This window comes from Neopelma chrysocephalum, unplaced genomic scaffold, assembly GCF_003984885.1.
Source record: "Neopelma chrysocephalum unplaced genomic scaffold, ASM398488v2 Primary Assembly neopelma1_200, whole genome shotgun sequence".
NCBI lineage: Eukaryota > Metazoa > Chordata > Aves > Passeriformes > Pipridae > Neopelma > Neopelma chrysocephalum.
This window is the reverse complement of record NW_020897862.1, coordinates 1728223-1748092: the sequence shown is the minus strand read 5'-3', so window position 1 is coordinate 1748092 and position 19870 is coordinate 1728223. Positions and strand designations below refer to the sequence as shown.

Here is a 19870-nt window from a genome sequence, read left to right as displayed (position 1 = left end):
TGTTTTGGCACTGTGAGGTGGCAGAGCAGGAGAGCTGTGCCCTCTGCACAGCTCTGCAGCCTGGCCAAGGTGGGTGAGCCACTGCACGAGAGGGACTGGGAGAGCCCCTGCCCTCACACTGACAGGAGGGGTGGGATGTTCTGGAACAGGATCAGCTGCAGATTAAATTCACCGATGTGTGGACAGGAACAGGGGGGCTGGAGCTCAGAGATTCCCTGTTCTCCACAGGCTCTGTGGTGGTGGGAGCACTCTGCTGTCCAGACCAGACTGAATCCCATAGGAGCTGCTGGAGCTCCCATGAACTCTCTGTGAGCAAAGCCACTGGCATTGCCCAGGCTGAGCAGAGCCAGGGGGATTGCTGTGACCCCTGCTCCTTTGCACAGCCCTCTCCTGCCAGGGGGCATTTCTGCCCCATTGCTTTTCCTCTCGGTCCAAGTTCATGCAGCTCCCAGGTTAAGAGGTGCAGGGAATTTATCTTCCTACTGATATAAAGCCTGTTAAAATAAAAACACTGGTTAGGATCAAAGCTCGTAAATTGTTTCTGGCCTGTGTGTAAATTGCTTTCAACTCCCAGGATCAGGTAACAAAGTGAACCTGTTCATTCACTCATTCAGTGAGTGGGGACTGCTGGCTTTGCTGCCCAGAGCTGGGAAAGGAAGGGACACTTACAGAGTCTGGGCTTTGCTCTCAGGGACCACCACCCACGGATCCCTGCCTTGGGAGGCTTCCCTGAGACACCCAGGGAAAGTCTGGGAACCTGTGTGTGCTGGCAAACCCCTGCAGAGGAGAGCACCTCCCAGGGATTATCCCTTTCTTTCCTGCCCAAGTGTAGGCTGAGCAGGGAGAGTTTCCTCCTGCATTCCATGAGAGCAGTAACTGCTCTTGCTTCCTGGTTGTTCCACAGGAAGGGGGAAAACACACTCCATGAATAATATCCCGTGTGGGTGGAAGGAAAAGCAGGGGTATTCAGCCCTTTCCCTTCCCACCCTGGAGGTGGATATCCCTTGAGGGACTGGAGCAGGGTCACAGCGAGTTCAGGGGGGGGTTGGGATTTGCAAGTCTGTGCATACGTGTGTGTGTGTGCAGATGTGGGTGCCCGTGCTTCTGGCTCTGGGTGCACACACATGCACACCTTGTGGGAAAGATGAATACAGCTATAAATAGCTGGGGAAAACCTATTGTCTGTTTTAAGGAGAGGAAGATACACTCCCTTGCATTTTTTATCGGATAGCATGAACCATTCCTGGGTGTGAGAACCAGGTTAGCTAATTAAATGTTCCTGCTGCTGCAGTCTGAGCAGCACAATGTGAATCCCTGCAGTCTCTGTGCCTGGTGCTCCTGGAGCCATGCAGAGCCCTGCAGAGCCCTCCACTGCCTCAGCACTGAGCTCTGGGGCTGTTGTTTGAACTTCTGCCTCTCTGGTTCCTCTGCCCAGCAGGGTGTGGGATACCCCATGGCAAGGCTGCTTTTTCAGCAGCTGTAGCTAATCCGTGAGGTTTGGAAGGAGGGATGCTTGGCTCCTGAGGGAGCTGGAATGTGCCTCCCTCCCAGCTCTGCTGCTGGGACCCTCGGGCAGCTGCTGTGGGTTCATGGCTGTGCCTGGGACAGCACTGCTGGGCCTTGCTGACTGCTTTCCTCTGCCCCTGTGTGCAGGCACTGGACATGGACACAGAGGATGACCCCTTGTTGCAGGATGCCTGGCTGGAGGAGGAGGATGAAGAGGTGGCCTTCAGCTCCCGCAAGAGGCGAGAGGGTGCTGTGTTGTGTGGGAAAAGCCCGTGCAGGGTCAGGCCCCTGCGTGTCACCCTGCCCATGTCTGGCTTCTGGAATATTGTTGGCTGGGTGTTTACCAACCCGTACTGCGCTGGCTTCATCCTTTTCCTGGGCTGTGCCATCCCTGCTGTGCTGGCTGTTGTCATGTTCCTGCACTACCCGGCCCTGGATATCGACATCTCCTACAACGCCTTCGAGATCCGCAACCACGAGTCCTCGCAGCGCTTCGACGCTCTCGCCCTGGCCCTCAAATCCCAGTTTGGGTCCTGGGGGAGGAACCGCCGGGACCTGGCTGACTTCACCTCCGAGACCCTGCAGAGACTCATCTTCGAGCAGCTCCAGCAGCTTCACCTCAACGCCTCCCACCTCGGGGTCAGCGCGCGGGTCAAGCGCAGTCCCCCGGAGGGCAGGACGAGCTCCCCCGAGCCCCGTGTCCCCCCGAGCCCAGGGAACAGGACGTCCCGGGTTGGGAGGGGAGCCCCACGCTGGGACTACTCCAGCACGTACATCAGTGCCAACACGCAGACTCACGCCCACTGGCGCATCGAGCTCATCTTCCTGGCGCGGGGGGACTCGGAGAACAACATCTTCACCACCGAGCGCCTGGTCACCATCCACGAGGTCGAGCGCAAGATCATGGACCACCCTCGCTTCCGGGAGTTCTGCTGGAAGCCCCATGAGGTCCTGAAGGATCTGCCCCTGGGCTCCTACTCCTACTGCTCCCCTCCCAGCTCCCTCATGACCTACTTCTTTCCCACTGAGAGAGGAGGGAAGATTTACTATGATGGCATGGGACAAGACCTTGCTGACATCCAAGGTGAGCTGAGGGCCGTGGGCGAGGGCTGGTGTGTTCAAGGAAAGGACCTCCTCAAGTTCAGGCAGTCTCTGGTGTGCAGCTGAGAGGGGCGAGACTGCCTTGTACAGAGAGGAAGAGCCTGCTGGGCTGTGCCTTGAGGAATTGTCTTTTCTGTACTGGGGCCCCTTTCATCAGCTCCAATCACTGGTCACACAGGCCCCCCCAGCTGAGCAAGAGGGACAAGTGAGGGGCAGTCCTGCATGGTACAGGTCTCTTCTACTGACCCTTGTCCCCTGTGAATGACTGTGGGTAACTAGAGCAATGTCAGGGCTTGGACAGGCAATAGGGATGAGCCTCCCTGCGCCACAGAGCAGATGAAAGAGGTCTGTGGGCTGCTCTGGAGCTTGAAAGGCAGCTTGTGAGTCACCAGCTGGAAAGTCTCCTATAAGGAGAGGAGGAGGAAGGCCCTGCCTCCTCCTCCCAGCTCTGTACCCTGTACTGTGCACCTCTAGCAGAGCAGAGGCTCTGGATGGTGCAAAAGAGGTGACTCATGAGGAGTCTGTGGGTGTGATGTGGCTGTGGGATGAAACCTCCATCTGTCTCCCAAGCCAGGCTGAGCTGAGAGCTGTCCAGGAGCCATACAGGGAGCAGGGAAAGAATTAACTCCATCTGCTCCAGTGTGAGTAATACTTCTGTTACCAAAACAGGAGAGAGCATAGTTTCTGGGTCTCTCTGGTATGAACTCAAGGGAACTGGATTTTGGGGGTAGACAGACAGTGCCTCTTACTCAGAACTGGCTGAATGCTTCCATCTCTACATCCCTCACACCAGAGGGATGGCAGAGGTACCATGTCACAGCAGAGCCAGGACTTCTCCTCTTCCCTGGACATTGTTTAGTTCTTGTGCTTCCCAGTGTGATGGAGCAAATATTGTCCCAGTGTACAGGAAGGAATAGCATCCAGCAGCGGGAGTGAGGATGGGGATGTTGTGTGCATTGCTGGCTGAGGGAGCTGTGGTCCAGGTCAGTCAGGTGGAAGATGTCCCTGATGGGGGAACTGCGTGTAGGCAGCGTCAGCAGAGTCACAAAGCAGAAGTAGAAGGTGAGTCTTTGCAATCCAGCTTTCCCCCATCCCTCCTTGCTCTCTGCAAGGCAGCAGCAGTCAGCACCCCTCTGCTGAAGAACAGGATCACTCCCAGTTTCCCTTTGTCAGACCAGATCCCATGCCTTGCTAAGACAATCAATCAGGGCCTAAAAAAGGTGGTGCTGCCTTGTCCCGCAGGGTCCCTGGAGCTGGCCATGACCCACCCTGAGTTCTACTGGTATGTGGATGAGGGCTTGTCTGCTGAGAACATGAAGAGCTCCCTGCTGAGGAGCGAAATCCTCTTTGGGGCACCCCTGCCCAACTACTACTCGGTGGAGGATCGCTGGGAGGAGCAGCGCCGCAAGTTCCAGAACTTCGTCATCACCTACGTGGCCATGCTGGCCAAGCAGTCCACGAGGTGAGGGTGTGTGCAGGCAGGGCAGGTGCCTGGCTGGGAGCAGGGAAGGGCAGAGGGTGGAACAGGCCTCTGAGGGTGTAAAAGCTCTGCCTGAAGGTTCACACAGGGCAGATGTGCCTGTTCCGCTCTGACAGTCCTGTTCTGTTCAGCCTAACTGGGAAGGCACCAGGCACAGAAGGCTTGGCATGCCAGCTCAGACTGCTGGTCAGCCTTGGACAGTGGCCATGGCATAATGCTACAGAAGAGAAAAAAAAGCATCTCCTTTGAAGCTGGGTTCATGCATGGAGCTGTGAGGGTGGGGAGCATATGGCAGAAACCCACTGCTTCCCTTTGATGCCACTTCCGAGGCAGCAACATTCCAGAGACACCAGTAGAGACAACGAAAAGGGACTGAAGGTTAAATTCAGTGCCTGCTCTTCCACTGAGCCCTTGTCTGGCATTGGACCTCTTTGCCTCCATCTCACAAATCCAGTTCCACTGGCTCAAACAGAGCTGCCTTCCTGCTCTGAATTTGTCCCCAGCTGTTCTGATGCAGGAGGTGAAACAGTCTTCATGCAGGTCATCAACCTGCAGATCCAATTCTGCTTTTGCTTTTTGTGCAGAGGGATAGGGAGGGGAGTTTCAGGGCAGGATAAGTTTCAGGAAATGCAGACTTTTTCCACCACCAGGTCTGTATGACTTTGTTGAATAGAGCTTTACTCAATGCCTGTGAGAGAGAGATGGTAAAACAGAGCTACAAGAGCATCTCAGTACCCAGACAGCTGAGGGAAGGCAGTGAATCCCAGTGTTTGTACCTTCTAAGGCTCCAGCTCTACTGCTCTGAGTCTCAGTAGCTCCCAGAACAAAGGGATGCTGATCCTCAAAAGCAGTTTGGAATGCAGGCAGCCCCTGTCAGCCCTGAGAACAGGCAGCCACAGAGCACTCAGATATGGGTTGGCAGAGCAGGTTGTGGTTATGAGAACCCGAAAGGGAATTGGGGCCAAGGCTCGGATCTGAGGCTCAGACCCCTGATAGTCTCCTATGGTGCAGCATTATTGTACTCCTGGCTAAATTATCTCAGATTACTTCTGCTCAGAGCCCACTTCCAGAGGCAGAAGCTGGTAAATCATATGGTTTCTGATAAGCTCTCACTCTGCCTGCATCCGCTGTGCTAATATAATAAGCAATGATTAGGATTCCAGATGGAATTGGCTTCGGAGGCTTTAGGAGCTGTCTATTATTGCCAAAGACCCACCATGCACTGGAGGAATTTTTAAAATATTAGACCTGCTCTTTATTTTTCTCCCTTCTTGTGTGAACTTCACCTCCAGCAGCAACCTCATTCAACCTGATCTCACCACTCAGAGCAGTTTCCTCAGAGAACTGCCAGGTTATTAGAGCAGTGACCTCCTTTGGCTCTGGAGGAGACACTGTGCTTTAAATCACCTGGCTCTGCTCCTTTTGCACTCAGCTCTGCCTATTCCTCTTCTTTCCTGTCTTCCCACCCTAGCAAAGTCCAGGTGCTGTACGGGGGGACGGATTTGTTTGACTATGAGGTGAGGAGGACTTTCAACAACGACATGTTGCTGGCCTTCATCAGCAGTAGCTGCATAGCTGTCTTGGTCTACATCCTCACCTCCTGCTCAGGTAGGCTGTGGTCACAGCTGCCCTGCTCTCACACAAATCCAAATGTGTTGTGATTCCCCCTGCCTGAGCCCCGGGAGAGGCTCTGATGCCCTGGCACCAGCCTGGCTGTGTGGCACAGCAGTGTGCAAGAGGGGAAAAAAGTCTTACTCTCCAGAGATACGTGGGCAGGGTGAGGGGAAGGCTCCCAGGAAATCAGGAATAAGATGCAAATTCTCATCTTGCTAACACTGGTGTAAATCTGATATCATTTTATGGATGGGCCTGACGGGAAGGAGTCTGCAAGCAGTACTCTTGCAGCCCTGAGCTCTTCTCTCTCACCAACACTTTCATGGGGGTATTCCAACAGGACAGGTGGGGGGTGTCTGTTCTCCTGGGGGTGGCCAGAGATACTATTTTTTCCATGTTTCTTTTCTGCTGTAGTGTTCCTGTCATTCTTTGGCATTGCCAGCATTGGGCTGAGCTGCCTGGTGGCTCTGTTCCTGTACCACGTCGTATTTGGGATCCAGTACCTGGGTATACTCAATGGTGTGGCTGCCTTTGTCATTGTGGGGATTGGTAAGCACGTCCTTTCTCAAAGCCTCCCTGTGCTGCCTTGCCCCAGCTCCTGCCTGCAGGGGGGAGGAAGGTGATGGTGGCAAACGCAGATTGAACTTCCAGGCCCTTTCCCTCCATTACCTCCAAGTGTAATATTTGCAGGTCAAATGTCGAGGGGGAAATTAGATGTTTAGCTTGTGTCACCATTGTGTGAGCGAAGTATCAGCAGCTCTGCCCTGTTTTTCCAGGGGTGGACGATGTCTTTGTTTTCATCAACACCTACCGCCAAGCCACCCACCTCAAGGACCTGCGGCTGCGCATGATCCACACCATCCAGACAGCAGGGAAGGCCACCTTCTTCACCTCCCTAACCACGGCTGCAGCATATGCTGCCAACATCTTCTCTCAGGTACCCTGCACCCGTGGGATTTGGGGTTTTCCATTTCTGCCAGAGGGCCTAAAAGAGCGGGGACCTGCCAGCACCATCTGCCCTCTCCTCCAGCACAGGGGGATGCCCGACCTGCTTACCCTGCAGGGCTGTCCCCTACCTGCTGTAAGGCACTGGACACTCTCCCTGTATCAGCATTCAAGACAATATTTCCTGTGCCACTGGCCAAACAGGATCCAATGGTTTTCAGGCTCTGATTCAGTGCTTTACTGACCAGATTTGCTGACGACCATGGCTGAGATCAGTGTGTGCTGCTCTCAGGTTCCTTCAGACATCTGTTTCTTGCCTGCTGTCTTTCCAGCTCTCCTGCCCCAGTTGATCCCAACTCCATGTTCTCTCTCTTCCTGTAGATCCCAGCTGTGCATGACTTCGGGCTCTTCATGTCACTGATTGTTTCCTGCTGCTGGGTAGCTGTGCTCTTCACCATGCCAGCTGCTCTTGGAATATGGACCCTTTATGTGTCCCCACTAGAGAGCTCCTGCCAAACCAGGTGAGCCCTGCAGCCTGTGGAACTCAAGGCAGTGTGCAAATTCCTGCCCTATCATCTCAGTTATCTTCAGTCCCCTCAGGCAGCTTGGCTTTCCCTCTATCAGAAGGGAAATTTAAATTCTGCCATTCCAGATTGGAGCAAAATGGAAGGGTTAGGTCCCAGTCTCATAGCCTGGGTCTCACTAATCTCCCCTGGCATGTGCATAGGTGCCTCCCAAGATCCAGACTCTGCAATGCCAGTCAATCCTCTGGGTTGAATCCCATGGGGTTTTGGAGCCATTTGTGTCCTCAGAGCACTTAATGCACAGCTAAACCTCCAAGCTGTGGAGACACAGGCCCTGCAAGGCAGACAGATCACCACTGCTCCTGCCTGTGAGCACAAGCAGGACATGCAGATTTGTGTTTGAAGCCAGCACATTTCCCCCTCCCCTGCTCTTTAGCCCTGCAGATGACCTGGCCTGATTTAATTCATTAGCAGGGAGATGAACTCCTGAAACTGCTGTCACTCAGCACCCAGTGGCCACAGCTCAGCCCTGCTCTGTGCATCCAGCCCAGCCCTGACCTCTCAGCACTTAGCAATGGAAATTGCTCGTGGCAGTGCCTGTTGTCTTTCCAAGTAATTAGAGCAGGCTGTTGCTGCTCTCCTTGTCACTGAAGGAGCCCACTGGGAACTCTTTGCAGGGTATGTGCCTTAAAACTCTTGCCTCTGTCTCCTTTCCTGCTCCAATCCAGCTGTAGTCAGAAGTGCACCAAAAAGAGAGCCTTGCACCTGGCTGAAGATCTCTTCATTGCCCCAGAGGCCACCTCCAGGGCAGGCAGAGAGACCCTTCCCTACCTTGATGATGACATCCCACTGCTCAGCGTGGAGGAGGAGCCTGGTATGTGTCTGTGGTGTGTTGCCTTCAAGGGGACCACACTGCCCTGTTCATCCTGTTCTCCCTGTCCCTGATCCTTGCCTCAGTTCTCCTAATTGTGAGTTGGAGATGGTGCTGGCACAGGGGGTTGTGGGAGTCAGAACTCACAGTAATACAGTTGCTCTGAGATCTTCAGAGGGTGTCAATGCATGCTTTCTAACTACTTTGCTAATTCTCTTGGGTCCAATGTGATCTGCTTCCTGGGAGCTCTGATTGTGACATGGATGAAGCCATAGCACCTCATCCATAGCACCAGGACAGCTCACCTTTGAGCAGAGTTTTCCTCTCTTCCCTGCCATTCAGAGCACTGCATTTGGGAAGCAGGAGAGAGAACACTTGGTTGTTCTCTGGCATCACCTCTCCAGAGCAGCTCCTCTGTCACGGCACAAAAAGGGCAATGACTTGCCTGAGACCACATAAACAATCTAGGAAAAAAGCCCAGAAATTCCCTATCTGTTGTTGGCAGGAGATAATCCTTCTAGCCCTGATCCGAAGATAAAGGTGCTTACAGGGTCAAGCTTTCTTGTATTTGGCTTTTAAAACTTGCTGGAAACTCTTCCTTTTAAAACCCCCAATGGCAATGGTCTGGGCAGTGAGTGACTTTCAGGCTTGGGAGCAAACTGGAGCTGGAGGCAAATGGATCAATGCCACAGCACCTGCAGATCCCTGGCTGCAGAGGGGGCTCTGAGCTGCCTGTGACAGGCAGGCAGAGAAGCTCTGGCTCTGTGCTGCAAGAGCTCTCCTCAGTATGCCAGAGCCACATGCACTGGTGATTCATGGAAATAATCCCTCCCAGCAGTATCCTCTCCTCCAGGGCCCCTGGGCATCAGGTAATTCATGAAGAAGCAAAGCAGCTTGTTCCAGTCAGTGCCCAAATGTGGTTTGTGGGGCAGCTGTACAGCGTGCCAGGCTTGGTCCCACCACAGCCAGTGCCAACTTCTCACATGTAGAGAACAGGGCAGTTCCCTTGGCATCCCTGAGCTGGAGAGAAGAGATCAGAGAGGAGCCAGGCTGCAGTCAGAAAGAGGTCAGCTGTGTGTAATTAGCAGTAAGACATATTTAGTGGGACAGGGACAAATTCTGTTTGGCCCAAGCAGCATGCAGTGTCCCTGTGACCTTATGGACAATGTTTGTGGGATCTGGCAGAGGAGGAACAGCCTGAAGCATACATTTGGACTGAGCTGTGGTTTCAAATTGTAGCTGTCGCATGGCAGTGACTTGACAAAGAAGCTTCCTGTGACATCCTGGAAATCACTGCCTCTGCCTGGGTCTTACTCCATCTTTAGCTTGAGTTGTACAGCTAAATCTTGCAGAAGATTTGCTAAAGGAGAGCAGAGAGCTCTGAGACACTCATGACACTGAGACTGCCTTTGATTTCTCTTGTAGTCTCGCTGGAAATGGGGGATGTCCCCTTGGTGTCCGTGATGCCAGAAAACCTGCAGCTCCCTGCAGAGAAGAGCAACCGGGGCCAGTTGATAACCCGCCTGCAGGAGCTGCTGGAACACTGGGTGCTGTGGTCTGCAGTGAAGAGCAGATGGGTGATTGTGGGTAAGGAAGGAGGGGTGGTGTTCCATCTGCATGGATTTTAGAGGGTTTGACTGCACCTCAGTCAGTCCCCAAGCCTTGATTATTAGTGACAAGAGATGGGAAAAGGGACATGGTAAATGGCTTCTATCACAGTGGAAGAGTGTTCCCAGAACAGTCAGTCCCTAAGGGAACTGCGTTAGGAACTTTTCCATCCCTTTCCTTTCACTCAGATCTAAAATGTCAAGCCCTGATGGGGTTTTCCAGGCATGGGGCTCATCACAAGAAAGCCCAGCTGCCAGTGTGCTTTAAAGGTTGTTCTTTTCCCAGCTGAAAACACTGTCTTTCTACCACATGCCTTCTTTCTGAGTATGTCTCAAGTGCAAGGTACATGTAGGGTCCCACACACTCACCTGGGCTTCTCCTTGCAGGGCTCTTCCTCCTTGTTTTGCTCCTGTCCATATTCTTTGCCAGCCGCCTCCATCCTGCCAGCCGTGCTCCAGTCTTGTTCCGGCCTGACACCAACATCCAGGTGCTGCTGGACCTGAAATACAACCTGAGTGCTGAAGGCATCTCCTGCATTACCTGCTCAGGTGAGAGTGCTGGTCCCCAGACCATGGTGGGTGCAGCCCAGCCTACACCCTGGGCTGGTGGAGCTGAGGCAGAGGCCTACAGTGTTCAGATATCTCACTGGACAGAGGATGGACCCTGCTGAAGGGAGGCACACCTTGGGAGTGGGAGAGTGGGATGGCTGAGTTACCTGTACGAGTGGAATATTTTGAATAGTATTTCCTGCTTTAGCCAGGAACTGTCTGAGTGTTTCTGCTGGAGCAATTCCCTCATAGTCCACGAAAACTGACTACTTTTATTCATAAGTACTGCTCTCGTGTCAGTGCCCAGCTGGGGCTCTGTGTTGCCTTCTCAGGGTCTGGAGTTGAGCAGCAGTGTCTGTGGTGTGCACAGGGCTGGTAGGTCTCTTGTGCCCTTCACTTTTTCCTCCCTGACTAACCTTGTGGGACAGGTTTGTTTCAGGAAAAGCCCCACAGTTTGCAGAACAACATCCGAACCTCCTTGGAAAAAAAGAAGAGGGGCTCAGGGTCACCCTGGGGAAGCAAAGGCAGCATAAGTGATACAGGGCAGCAAGGTGAGTGGGGCATGATGACTGACAACTTTGGGGCCAGGGCCAAGGATCCACTTGGGTAGAAACTAAACCATATGCTCCCTGAATAGCTGATGGGAAATAATTCTCCTCAGAGCCTGCCCCACTGAGCCCTAGTGCTGGATATAAAGGGTGTCTTTACAATCCCACTTCCCCTCAATGCCTCCTGCTCTCCAGGACAGGGTCCTGTAATCCAGGTGGCAGTACAGTCTAGTGACAGACCCCTCTGATCTGAGTACAGGGATGGGAACTCCAAGCTTTTGCATCCTGGGCCTGTGTCACAATCTTGTTGGCAGGTTGCAAGGAGAGTAAATTCAGCCTGTTTTGCAGGGATTTTGAGGATGAAAGAGTTATTGGGCCAGGTCCCGAGATGACATGAATCAATAAACCATCAGAAATTACTGCAGCTCAGGATATATTTGTGACAGCCTTGGAAAGGTGTGCTGTGCTGCCAGAAGGCAGAGGCTGTGCCTGCTGTCCCAGAGGAGAGAGCAGACCAGAAGAACCCTCCTGTGCCCTGTCCACGTCTGTAGGATTTGCTGATTGAGAAGTACCACCAGCCCTCATGCCCTCTGTTTTCTTCAGATCTCCAGGGGACTGTGTACATCTCCAAGTCCAGGAGCAAGGGAAGACCAGCCATCTACAGATTCTCCCTCAATGCCAGTGTCCCTGCGCCCTGGCAGACGGTGTCACCAGGAGACGGGGAGGTGCCTTCATTCCAGGTGAGTCAGTCCAGGATGTTGGACCCCTCTACCAAGAGTGCAGCACTCAGCAGGTGAGCACAAGAGCCTCCTCCTGTCTCTCCATGGGGGTCCTAGGTAGCTCTGGGTGACACTGGTAGTAAGGTAGTTAGAAAGGAAGGCCTTGTGCCTGGCATTGTTAAAGATTATGCCTTGTAGTGCCACAATACTCCCCTGTCGCTGTTGTGATGTGACTGTCAGCAGTGGAAGCAGAAGTGTGGGTGTCACTGAGCAGATGTCAGCCACCATTCAGCCCAGACCACTGGGATTTGGGGTGCTGAGGGGCCCCATCACACGCTGGCCAAGCCTGGGAAGGGGAGGGCTGGGGGGTGGCTGGGGTCGTGCCTGCAGTGCTCATTTGTGTGGCTGTGCCAGTGCTCAGGGAGGAGGGGAGTGTGTGATGCTAATGTGCAACAGGCTGCAACCCTGTGGAGTTAAGTGTCTGTTTTCATTAATCCATTGCTTAGGTGTATAGAGTGCCTTTCGGTAACTTCACCAGGAAGCTGACAGCTTGTGTGTCCACAGTAGGGCTGCTTAAGCAGACGAGCCCCAGGAAGTGGATGATGACCACCTTGTCCTGTGACACCAAGAGGGGCTGGAAGTTCGACTTCAGCTTCTACGTGGCCTCCAAGGAGCAGCAGCGAACACGGTAAGCTTCCAACCCCCCTCCTGGCCAGGCAGCAGAGACAGCACAGCTGAGAGGCTGATCCTAATGGCCAGTGCCAGTCCTGCCCTCAGTTGGTGACATCCGTGACCCCGGAACTTGCTTTGCTGCACATGTGCCCATCTCTGGGCATTCTGCAGGCCCATAGCATCACCAACGTGCCAAAGGCCTCACAGGGGCAGGGCTGTGACTGGGGATTTCGTTGGGTGGCAAAAAGACATTGCTGATCTTGTTCTTGTCCTTACCCACCTGAACTCTTGGGCTGCATAGGCAGCACAGAATATGCAATGGCTAGGGATCCAGGCCTGCAGATGCTCACCTTTCCCTTTCCTTCTGCCCCGAGAATGCTTGTTTCTCGTAATGCTTTGGCAAATCATCCTCACTACCTCTGGTCCCCCTTAACAAACTCTCTTTGCTGCACAGGAAGCTGTATTTTGCCCAGTCGCACAAGCCCCCCTACCACGGCCGAGTGTGTGTGGCACCCCCGGGCTGCCTGCTCAGCTCGAGCCCGGATGGACCCACCAAAGGCATCCTGTATGTTCCCAGTGAGAAAGGTGAGCTGATGATGCCCTCCTGGCTGTCAGATCCAGGGAGTCAGAGCTCTTCAGCCATCTAATGTAACCAACCTTTCCTTGTGTTTGGCAGCAGCTCCCAGGGCGAAGCCGTCGGCCACGTCTGGGTTTAACCCGTGCATGAACACGGGCTGTGGGAAGCCGGCGGTGCGGCCACTGGTGGACACGGGAGCCATGGTGTTCGTGGTGTTCGGGATCAGGGGCGTCAACCGCACCAGGCGCCCGGACAACCACGTCATCGGAGACATGGTACACACAGCCCGGGGTGTGGGACAGCCCCTCTGGGGGGGGTCTAGTTAATCCCCACAGCCCAGGCAGGTGGCCCAGCCATCCAGACAGGTGGAGGAGCAGAGTTGGCAGCGCTGTGATGAGCCAAAAGTACACTTCTGCTCTAGCAAATTGACAAATAATGGAGGTCAAGAAGCCCTTACTGAAAACACCTCAGACTTTTCAGAAAATCTCTTTGAGTGCAATATATAACCTTCTAATTTTGAGTCTAAATCTGGCTTTCCTGAGGACTTTAGAAATAAACCCATCTTGAGCTCAGTATGAAATCTCACCTCAAATTCAAGACTGAGGGAACTGGTGTTTTTCTATAATTGTTTATCTTGCTATGAGATACTAATGTGAAAGAATAAAAATAAATTACTCTAGAGAACGGTTACTAAATGTGACTTTTCTTGGAACAGCTTTATCTCCCAGATCTGATACCCTGACACATTCACAGCCTTTCCCCAGGAAAATTATGCTTAGCTCTGGTCCCTTGGCTGATGCACTTCAGCTTTCTGCTGTCCTTCCTGCCCTCTGATTTGGGGGCATTGTGCAGAATCAGCCTTTGCCTGTTCCCTTTGGAAGGGGCATTGAGAAATGTAGGCAGTGGGGTGGGCAGAAAGCTGGAGTTTTGTGCTGGGCACTTCTAGGGATTCAGAGCTGCTGCTTAGGCAGACCCTAATGGCTTCGGGCATGGCAGGGTGGCTGTTCATTTATCAGTGTTTCTGTTGTACTGCCTGACTTCTGTGGGGTGGGCAGGACACGTAGCTTCCTCTGGGGTTATCTGGTGGGTTTCCTGTGGTCCGTACAAGCCGGGCCTGGGCTGTGTAGCCAGGAGAGGACTTGGCTTCTGCCTCCTCGTGCCAGTCGCTGTGTGTGTGCCTCACGTGTGGTGCTCCTGTTGTTGTGTCTCCTTGTGAAAGGGCAGCGTTATCTACGATGACAGCTTCGACCTCTTCAAAGAGATTGGCAACCTGTGCCGCCTCTGCAAAGCCATCGCCGGCAACGCGGAGCTGGTGAAGCCTGGAGGGGCTCAGTGCCTGCCCTCGGGTAGGTTGGACTCACTCCTGCCTGCAGCTCTGCCTGCAGCAGGGCTTGCTGGAGCTGGGCTCCTCAACTGCAAACCACAGGGTGGCTGCTGCTTGCTGCCTCCTTTTCTTCCCAAGGCAGCTTGGCCCTTCTAGAACGTGCCCTTGGTTGTGCTTTTTGGGACATGAGAAAGAAAAACGGCCTCTTTAACACCAAAGACACCACAAAGGCGTGTTCTTTGGGATTTAATCCAGGCAGATAAGAACAGAATTGCGTCTGTTCTTTCCAGTCATGGGTATTGCTCGTGATACACTTTAATCTTTTGAATCAGTAAATATCTTCTTAGCAGCTCCTGAGTAACCATCAAATCACACCTGATCTCACTGCAGTGAGGTTACTGTGTCTATGGCTTTGCATACCTGACCAGTGCCCGGATTTCCCAGCTTAAAGAGGTCACCAGGTTGTGGAGCTGAGCCTAGAAAGTGCATATTGGCTTCAGGCCAAAAGCCAATCTCATGCCTGGAAAAAAATCCCTGCAGACAGCCCTCAGCACTTGCTGTTTGTGCTGCTTCCTGACAGCTGGGGACAGACAGCAGTGGCAGTGTCCTGTCCCGTGCTGATGGCGTGGAATGTCCCTTCAAAATACAGTAGCTGAGGGCTCTGGTGCTGAGACCTCCAGGGCTTTGGCAAACCAGAATGGCAAGGGGAAGCAGCAGCTGACAAATGGGGCCTGCAACTTCCTCTTGGGGTTCTCTTTTTGGGTAGTTGGTTGTGGTTTTTGGTTTGGTGGTTTTTGGTTTTGTTTTTTTTTTATCCCCTTGCTCCAGTGTGCTTCCATTCCCTGTGCTGCTCTCCATCCCTTGCTCTTTCTTTCTCTCCAGGTTACAGCATCTCCTCCTTTCTGCAGATGTTGCACCCTGAGTGCAAGAACATCCCAGAGCCAAACCTGCTGCCTGGACAGCTCTCTCATGGGGCAGTGGGGGTGAAGGATGGGAAGGTGCAGTGGATCTCCATGGCATTTGAATCGGTGAGCACATGGCATCGCCATCTATCCTGGTGACAGTTTATTCTTGTGACTTCTGGGGGTTTAGCTCTGCTCTTTCTGCACTGGCCACTTTCATTTGCAGCCATAACTTAGAGTTTATCAGTGTCTGTGCCTTGTTGCAGACAGATACCTGCACTCACAAGTTGTAAGAAGTGGCTGCTTGTGCCACAATTGGCTCAGGCAAAAAGCTGGTGGCAGATTTGCACAGATGCCACTGCCAGTTCTGCCTGGTGCTGCCACTCCAGCTGGCTTGTTCTGCCTCTCCCCTTGCCACACAAGAAGAGCAGGGCACCAGTAACAAGTTCTTCTTGTTACAGACAACTTACAAGGGGAAGTCATCCTTCCAGACCTATGCTGACTACCTGAAGTGGGAGACATTCCTGCAGCAGCAACTCCAGCTCTTCCCAGAGGGCTCTGCTCTCCGGCACGGCTTCCAGACCTGCGAGCACTGGAAGCAGATTTTCATGGAGATTATAGGCAAGTGACTGCCATGTTTCTCTCCCTGGGAACCCGCTCTCTGATACATCTTCACAGCACACCCTGTCCCATCTGGTGGGCCTGGGTTATATCTTCAGTCTCTTGCCATTGCTGTGCAAAATCCTAAAGCCTGTTCCTGCCCCAAGCAATGTGTACTGTCAAAATCCTAGTCAGAGCCCAGGAAAATCAGTCCTGCTGATGTGAGATCCAGGAAGCTGATAACCTTCTTTCCACTCTCATTCTCTCCCCTCCCATCTCCCCCAGTGTGAGTCCCTTGCCAGCAGGGACATGGTGCCTTTCTCATGCAGCTGTCACCTTCCAGGATCCAAATAGCTGACTCTTCTCTTCCAGGAGTGCAGAGTGCCCTGTATGGTCTTGTCCTCTCTCTGGTCATCTGTGTGGCTGCAGTGGCCGTGTTCACCACACACATCCTCCTCCTGCTGCCAGTGCTGCTCAGCATCTTAGGTAAAAATGCCAATTCCAATGTGCCAGGCTTTCACTTGGTCTGCACTCGGTGCGTTGTGGCACTGCTGAGTCTCGGGTGATTTGAACTGAATTGCTCTTACGCTGTGTAAACCCTTCTGGCTTTCCAGGAGTCAGTCCTGGAGAATGGACTTGCTAAGTGAACAGAAGAAACTCTCAACAAATGCACAGGAACCTCATTGGGAAAGTAGATTTGTGTGCCTAATTCCCAGTGTGTTTTATCTACACAATCCCTTCTATTTGTTTAAATAAGGGTTTTAGCTACACAAATGCCATCCCTGCCTGTTATGTATAATAATGTGATTAAGTCCCACATGCTTTGAATAACAATTGCATTACTTCCCAAGAATCTGCACCATGGCTGCTGTTTCCAAGCAGTGGGAGATGTTAAAAGCTGAATATTTTAGCAGTTTTGTTAGTATTTGAAGCAAATTTGTAAATAGTTCCCTCTCCCTGACTGGTGATTTGGCGACATTGTGGTCTAAGTGTGTTGCTAAACTTCCCAGTTTAAAAATCAAATCTATCATTTTGAAACCACTTACTCTCCCACACATGACTCACAAACAAACACCATTCTTGCCTTTAAAAAAGTAACAGTGTGTGTTAACTCCAGCCAGCAAAACAAGGGGCTCACTTCCTTGTAGTGCCTGTGCACACACACATGCCTGCCTGGGCTTGGATTCATTTAGCAAGAATTAGTCTAGACTGGCATCAGTCTGATTTATCTGGGTGCTCCACTAGCCCCAGCAGGTCTGATTGCCTTATGGAATGGTCCCTGTGGCAAGGGAGGGTGAGGGAAGTGTTTTCCTCTGTGGCAGGAGCGAGTGTGTACAGGACTCTGGCCGGCACGCAGACCTGCGGGATACAATCCCAAACTCCCCGGGGATTGACTGGTATCAGTGGGCCTGGCCAGCAGTCCTGGAGTCCTTGACATTTGCCTGACATCACCTTCTTCACACAGGGGTCGTCTGCTTGGTGGTGACCATCATGTACTGGTCTGGCTGGGAAATGGGAGCTGTGGAGGCCATTTCCCTCTCCATCCTCGTTGGCTCCTCTGTGGATTACTGTGTGCACTTGGTGGAGGGCTACCTGCTGGCAGGGGAGAACCTGCCACTGCACCAGGCAGAGGTGAGTTCTGCTCTTCCTAGAGCCTTGCCTTGGTTCCTCTCGTGCCCTCTGTGCCACTTGCCTGGGATGTAGGACCCATGACAGGCAAGGGGGGACATGTCCCACCACCCTCACAGCACCTCAGGAGTGTTTGCTGCTTGTCCAGCCGACTGCTCAGACTGTGAGATTGTGTGCCTGAGTACAGTAAACCCAGCTGAGGGTCCCTTTCTTGCTGGCCACAGCTGTGCCCAAAGCAACCCCTTTTCATGTCCAAGTGAAGATAGTCTGTGCTGGAACAGCCCTACACTCCTTCTGCAAATTGCTTTGCTGTGCTGGACCTCCAGCTTTTTTATGGCCTCCTTAACAACTTTGTCTCTTTGGGAAGATGGAGACCACACAAAAGCTTGGGATCCCTGATGCCAGGTCTCGTGCCTGCACGCTGCACCCGTGTGTGTTGTGCAGGTCCAGCAGTCAGCCTGACGTGGTGCAAAGGAGGCACAAAATCCAACAGGCTTTGCTGGATTGTTGACAAACAACCCCGTGGCTGTTTGTCCAGTGGGCTCAGAGACTGAATGAACTCTCCAAGCTGCGCTTTGTTGTGGACTGGGATTTCATGAGCTAAGCCACCTCTACAACTCCCTGACAGGAGAGGGGAGCCAGGCGGGGGTCGGGCTCTTCTCCCAGGGAAGCAGCAGTAGGACAAGAGGGCTCGGTCTTAAACTGCGCCAGGGGAGGTTTAGGTTGGACATTAAGAAGAAATTCTTTACAGAGGGAGTGATCCAACACTGGAATGGGCTGCCCAGGGAGGTGGTGGAGCCACCATCCCTGGAGGCGTGTAAGCAGAGCCTGGATGTGGCACTTGGTGCCGTGGTCAAGTTGACAAGGCAGTGTTGGGTCAAAGGTTGGACTTGATGGCCTCAGAGGTCTTTTCCAGCCTAGCTGATCCTGTGATTCAAAGCCTAAACCGTGAGTGCAGCCCCGCGTTGCTGTGCCCTCACATCACCCTCCCTCCCCCAGGACCCGCGGGCGTGCCGGCAGTGGAGGACCGTGGAGGCCGTGCGGCACGTGGGGGTGGCCATCGTGTCCAGCGCCGTCACCACCGTCATCGCCACCGTCCCGCTCTTCTTCTGCATCATCGCCCCCTTCGCCAAGTTCGGGAAGATCGTGGCCCTCAACACGGGGGTGTCCATCCTGTACACGCTGACTGTGAGCACAGCCCTGCTCAGCATCATGGGCCCCGGCACCTTCACCCGCAGCAGGACTTCCTGCCTCAAGGCCGTGCTGGGGGTGCTCCTGGCCGGCCTGCTGGGCCTCTGCCTCTGCCTCGCCCTGCTCAAGAGCGGGTTTAAGATCCCCCTCCCCAATGGGACAGCCCTGTAGAACCCAGGCCAGGGGGCTCTGTCCTCTTGCTCTCCCCTTTCTTTTTTTCTTTTCTTTTTAAAGGATATTTTTTGTAAAGAAAACAAAAGAGGAAAAAAATCCCCTTTTTTCCAGAAGTTTTTTCAACTCCAGATGCACTTTATTTTCTAATGAGTTTTGCTCTAAACTTGTATTTATTTTGGGTAGTGACGGATGGATGACGGACAGTGAGGGCTGCCCAGGGAATACCTCAGCCCGTGAGTAGGAGGGGAAGAGGTCTCCTTCTCTCAGTTTTCTTTCTGCTTTTCTTTTCTTTTTTTCTTATCTTGTTCTTTTAAATTTCCTTTTTTTTTTTTAACCAACAGAGCTTTCTGGAACCGCAAAGCTAAAAGGGGAGAAGTTGGGAAGGCCATCTGATCCTTTAAAAACCACTTCCCTCTGTCTCTTCCCTCCCCTTGTCCAGGGTCAGCACTGCAACGATGGCTCTTGAGGTGATGTCCTACCCCCACTCCAAGCCTGTGCCTCTTTACCTGAGCCTTCAAGAACAGCAGTGAGCTGTTGGAAAGGCCTGGAGAACAGCATTATCTGGTCCTTTACCTGTACTCAAGCCAGACCAGCAGTGAACTCACTGCACAGGAGCTCTCATTGGTGTCATTGTGGGATCCAAACTAGAGGTGCTGGGTGGCACCACCTTTCATCATCCAGGGAGGGCGTTGGGACACGTGGCTTTCCCCTTCTTTCTGAGGGGACAGAGCACCTTTGCTGGAGTCTCTTGGGTCTGTGAACAGCCAGCAACAGCCTGCCCTCCCCTCCCTCATCTCAGTAGTGAGGCCAAGGCAATATCAATGCCCAGTCCCTCCTGGTCACCTCACCAGTCACTGCCTCTGCCCTTCATGGTGGAGAGGAAACAGCCCTGCGGTCCCTGCAGAGCCCTTTGGTCACAGCAGTCAGCTCTTACTCTGAGGACCAGGGCACCCCTGGGTTACCCAGGTGGAGCCCATACCTGGTGCCATGCACAGCATCCTCTGTGGCAGCTCAGAGACACCCTCCTGTGTGGGGACACGAGGGCAGAGGAGCTGCAGCTGCCGCCTGCTCTGAGCAGATGGTTTATATTAAAGTAAAATGAAATCGCAAACTGGTGCCATTAACAAGTACATTTTAAGCATCACTGATTCTATCATATTTTAAAAATTGAAATAGCTAAGTGTGCATTGATATGCAGCACAGCTGGTCCTCGGCAGAAGGGAAGGGTCAGGCCCACAGGGAGATACATTAACCATTATCTACAGGGATACCAATAGAGGGACGTGGCCAGGAAGGAGCCTGGCTCCATTTCTTTGCAGATTCCATGTCCCTGGTGG

General features: G+C 53.0%; 1 protein-coding gene across 3 annotated transcripts in view; it reads left to right on the top strand.

Moving 5' to 3' along the window:
- The window catches only part of DISP3 (dispatched RND transporter family member 3), a 34382-nt gene extending 14742 nt beyond the window's left edge, over positions 1-19640 (top strand). For 2 of the 3 annotated variants that reach the window (XM_027702954.1, XM_027702953.1), the window contains exons 2-21: positions 1654-2590; positions 3850-4069; positions 5559-5695; positions 6116-6250; positions 6478-6638; positions 7028-7167; positions 7899-8044; positions 9467-9628; positions 10036-10197; positions 10626-10748; positions 11349-11485; positions 11971-12152; positions 12591-12721; positions 12810-12988; positions 13933-14059; positions 14920-15065; positions 15401-15560; positions 15912-16025; positions 17005-17171; positions 18168-19640. In XM_027702954.1, the coding sequence (XP_027558755.1) occupies positions 1663-2590; positions 3850-4069; positions 5559-5695; positions 6116-6250; positions 6478-6638; positions 7028-7167; positions 7899-8044; positions 9467-9628; positions 10036-10197; positions 10626-10748; positions 11349-11485; positions 11971-12152; positions 12591-12721; positions 12810-12988; positions 13933-14059; positions 14920-15065; positions 15401-15560; positions 15912-16025; positions 17005-17171; positions 18168-18530 (4020 nt within the window). In that variant the 5' untranslated portion in view covers positions 1654-1662 and the 3' untranslated portion in view covers positions 18531-19640. The remainder of the gene's footprint in view (positions 1-1653; positions 2591-3849; positions 4070-5558; positions 5696-6115; positions 6251-6477; positions 6639-7027; positions 7168-7898; positions 8045-9466; positions 9629-10035; positions 10198-10625; positions 10749-11348; positions 11486-11970; positions 12153-12590; positions 12722-12809; positions 12989-13932; positions 14060-14919; positions 15066-15400; positions 15561-15911; positions 16026-17004; positions 17172-18167) is intronic. The other variant, XM_027702955.1, reaches the window with a different exon arrangement.
- Positions 19641-19870: the final 230 nt, after the last annotated feature.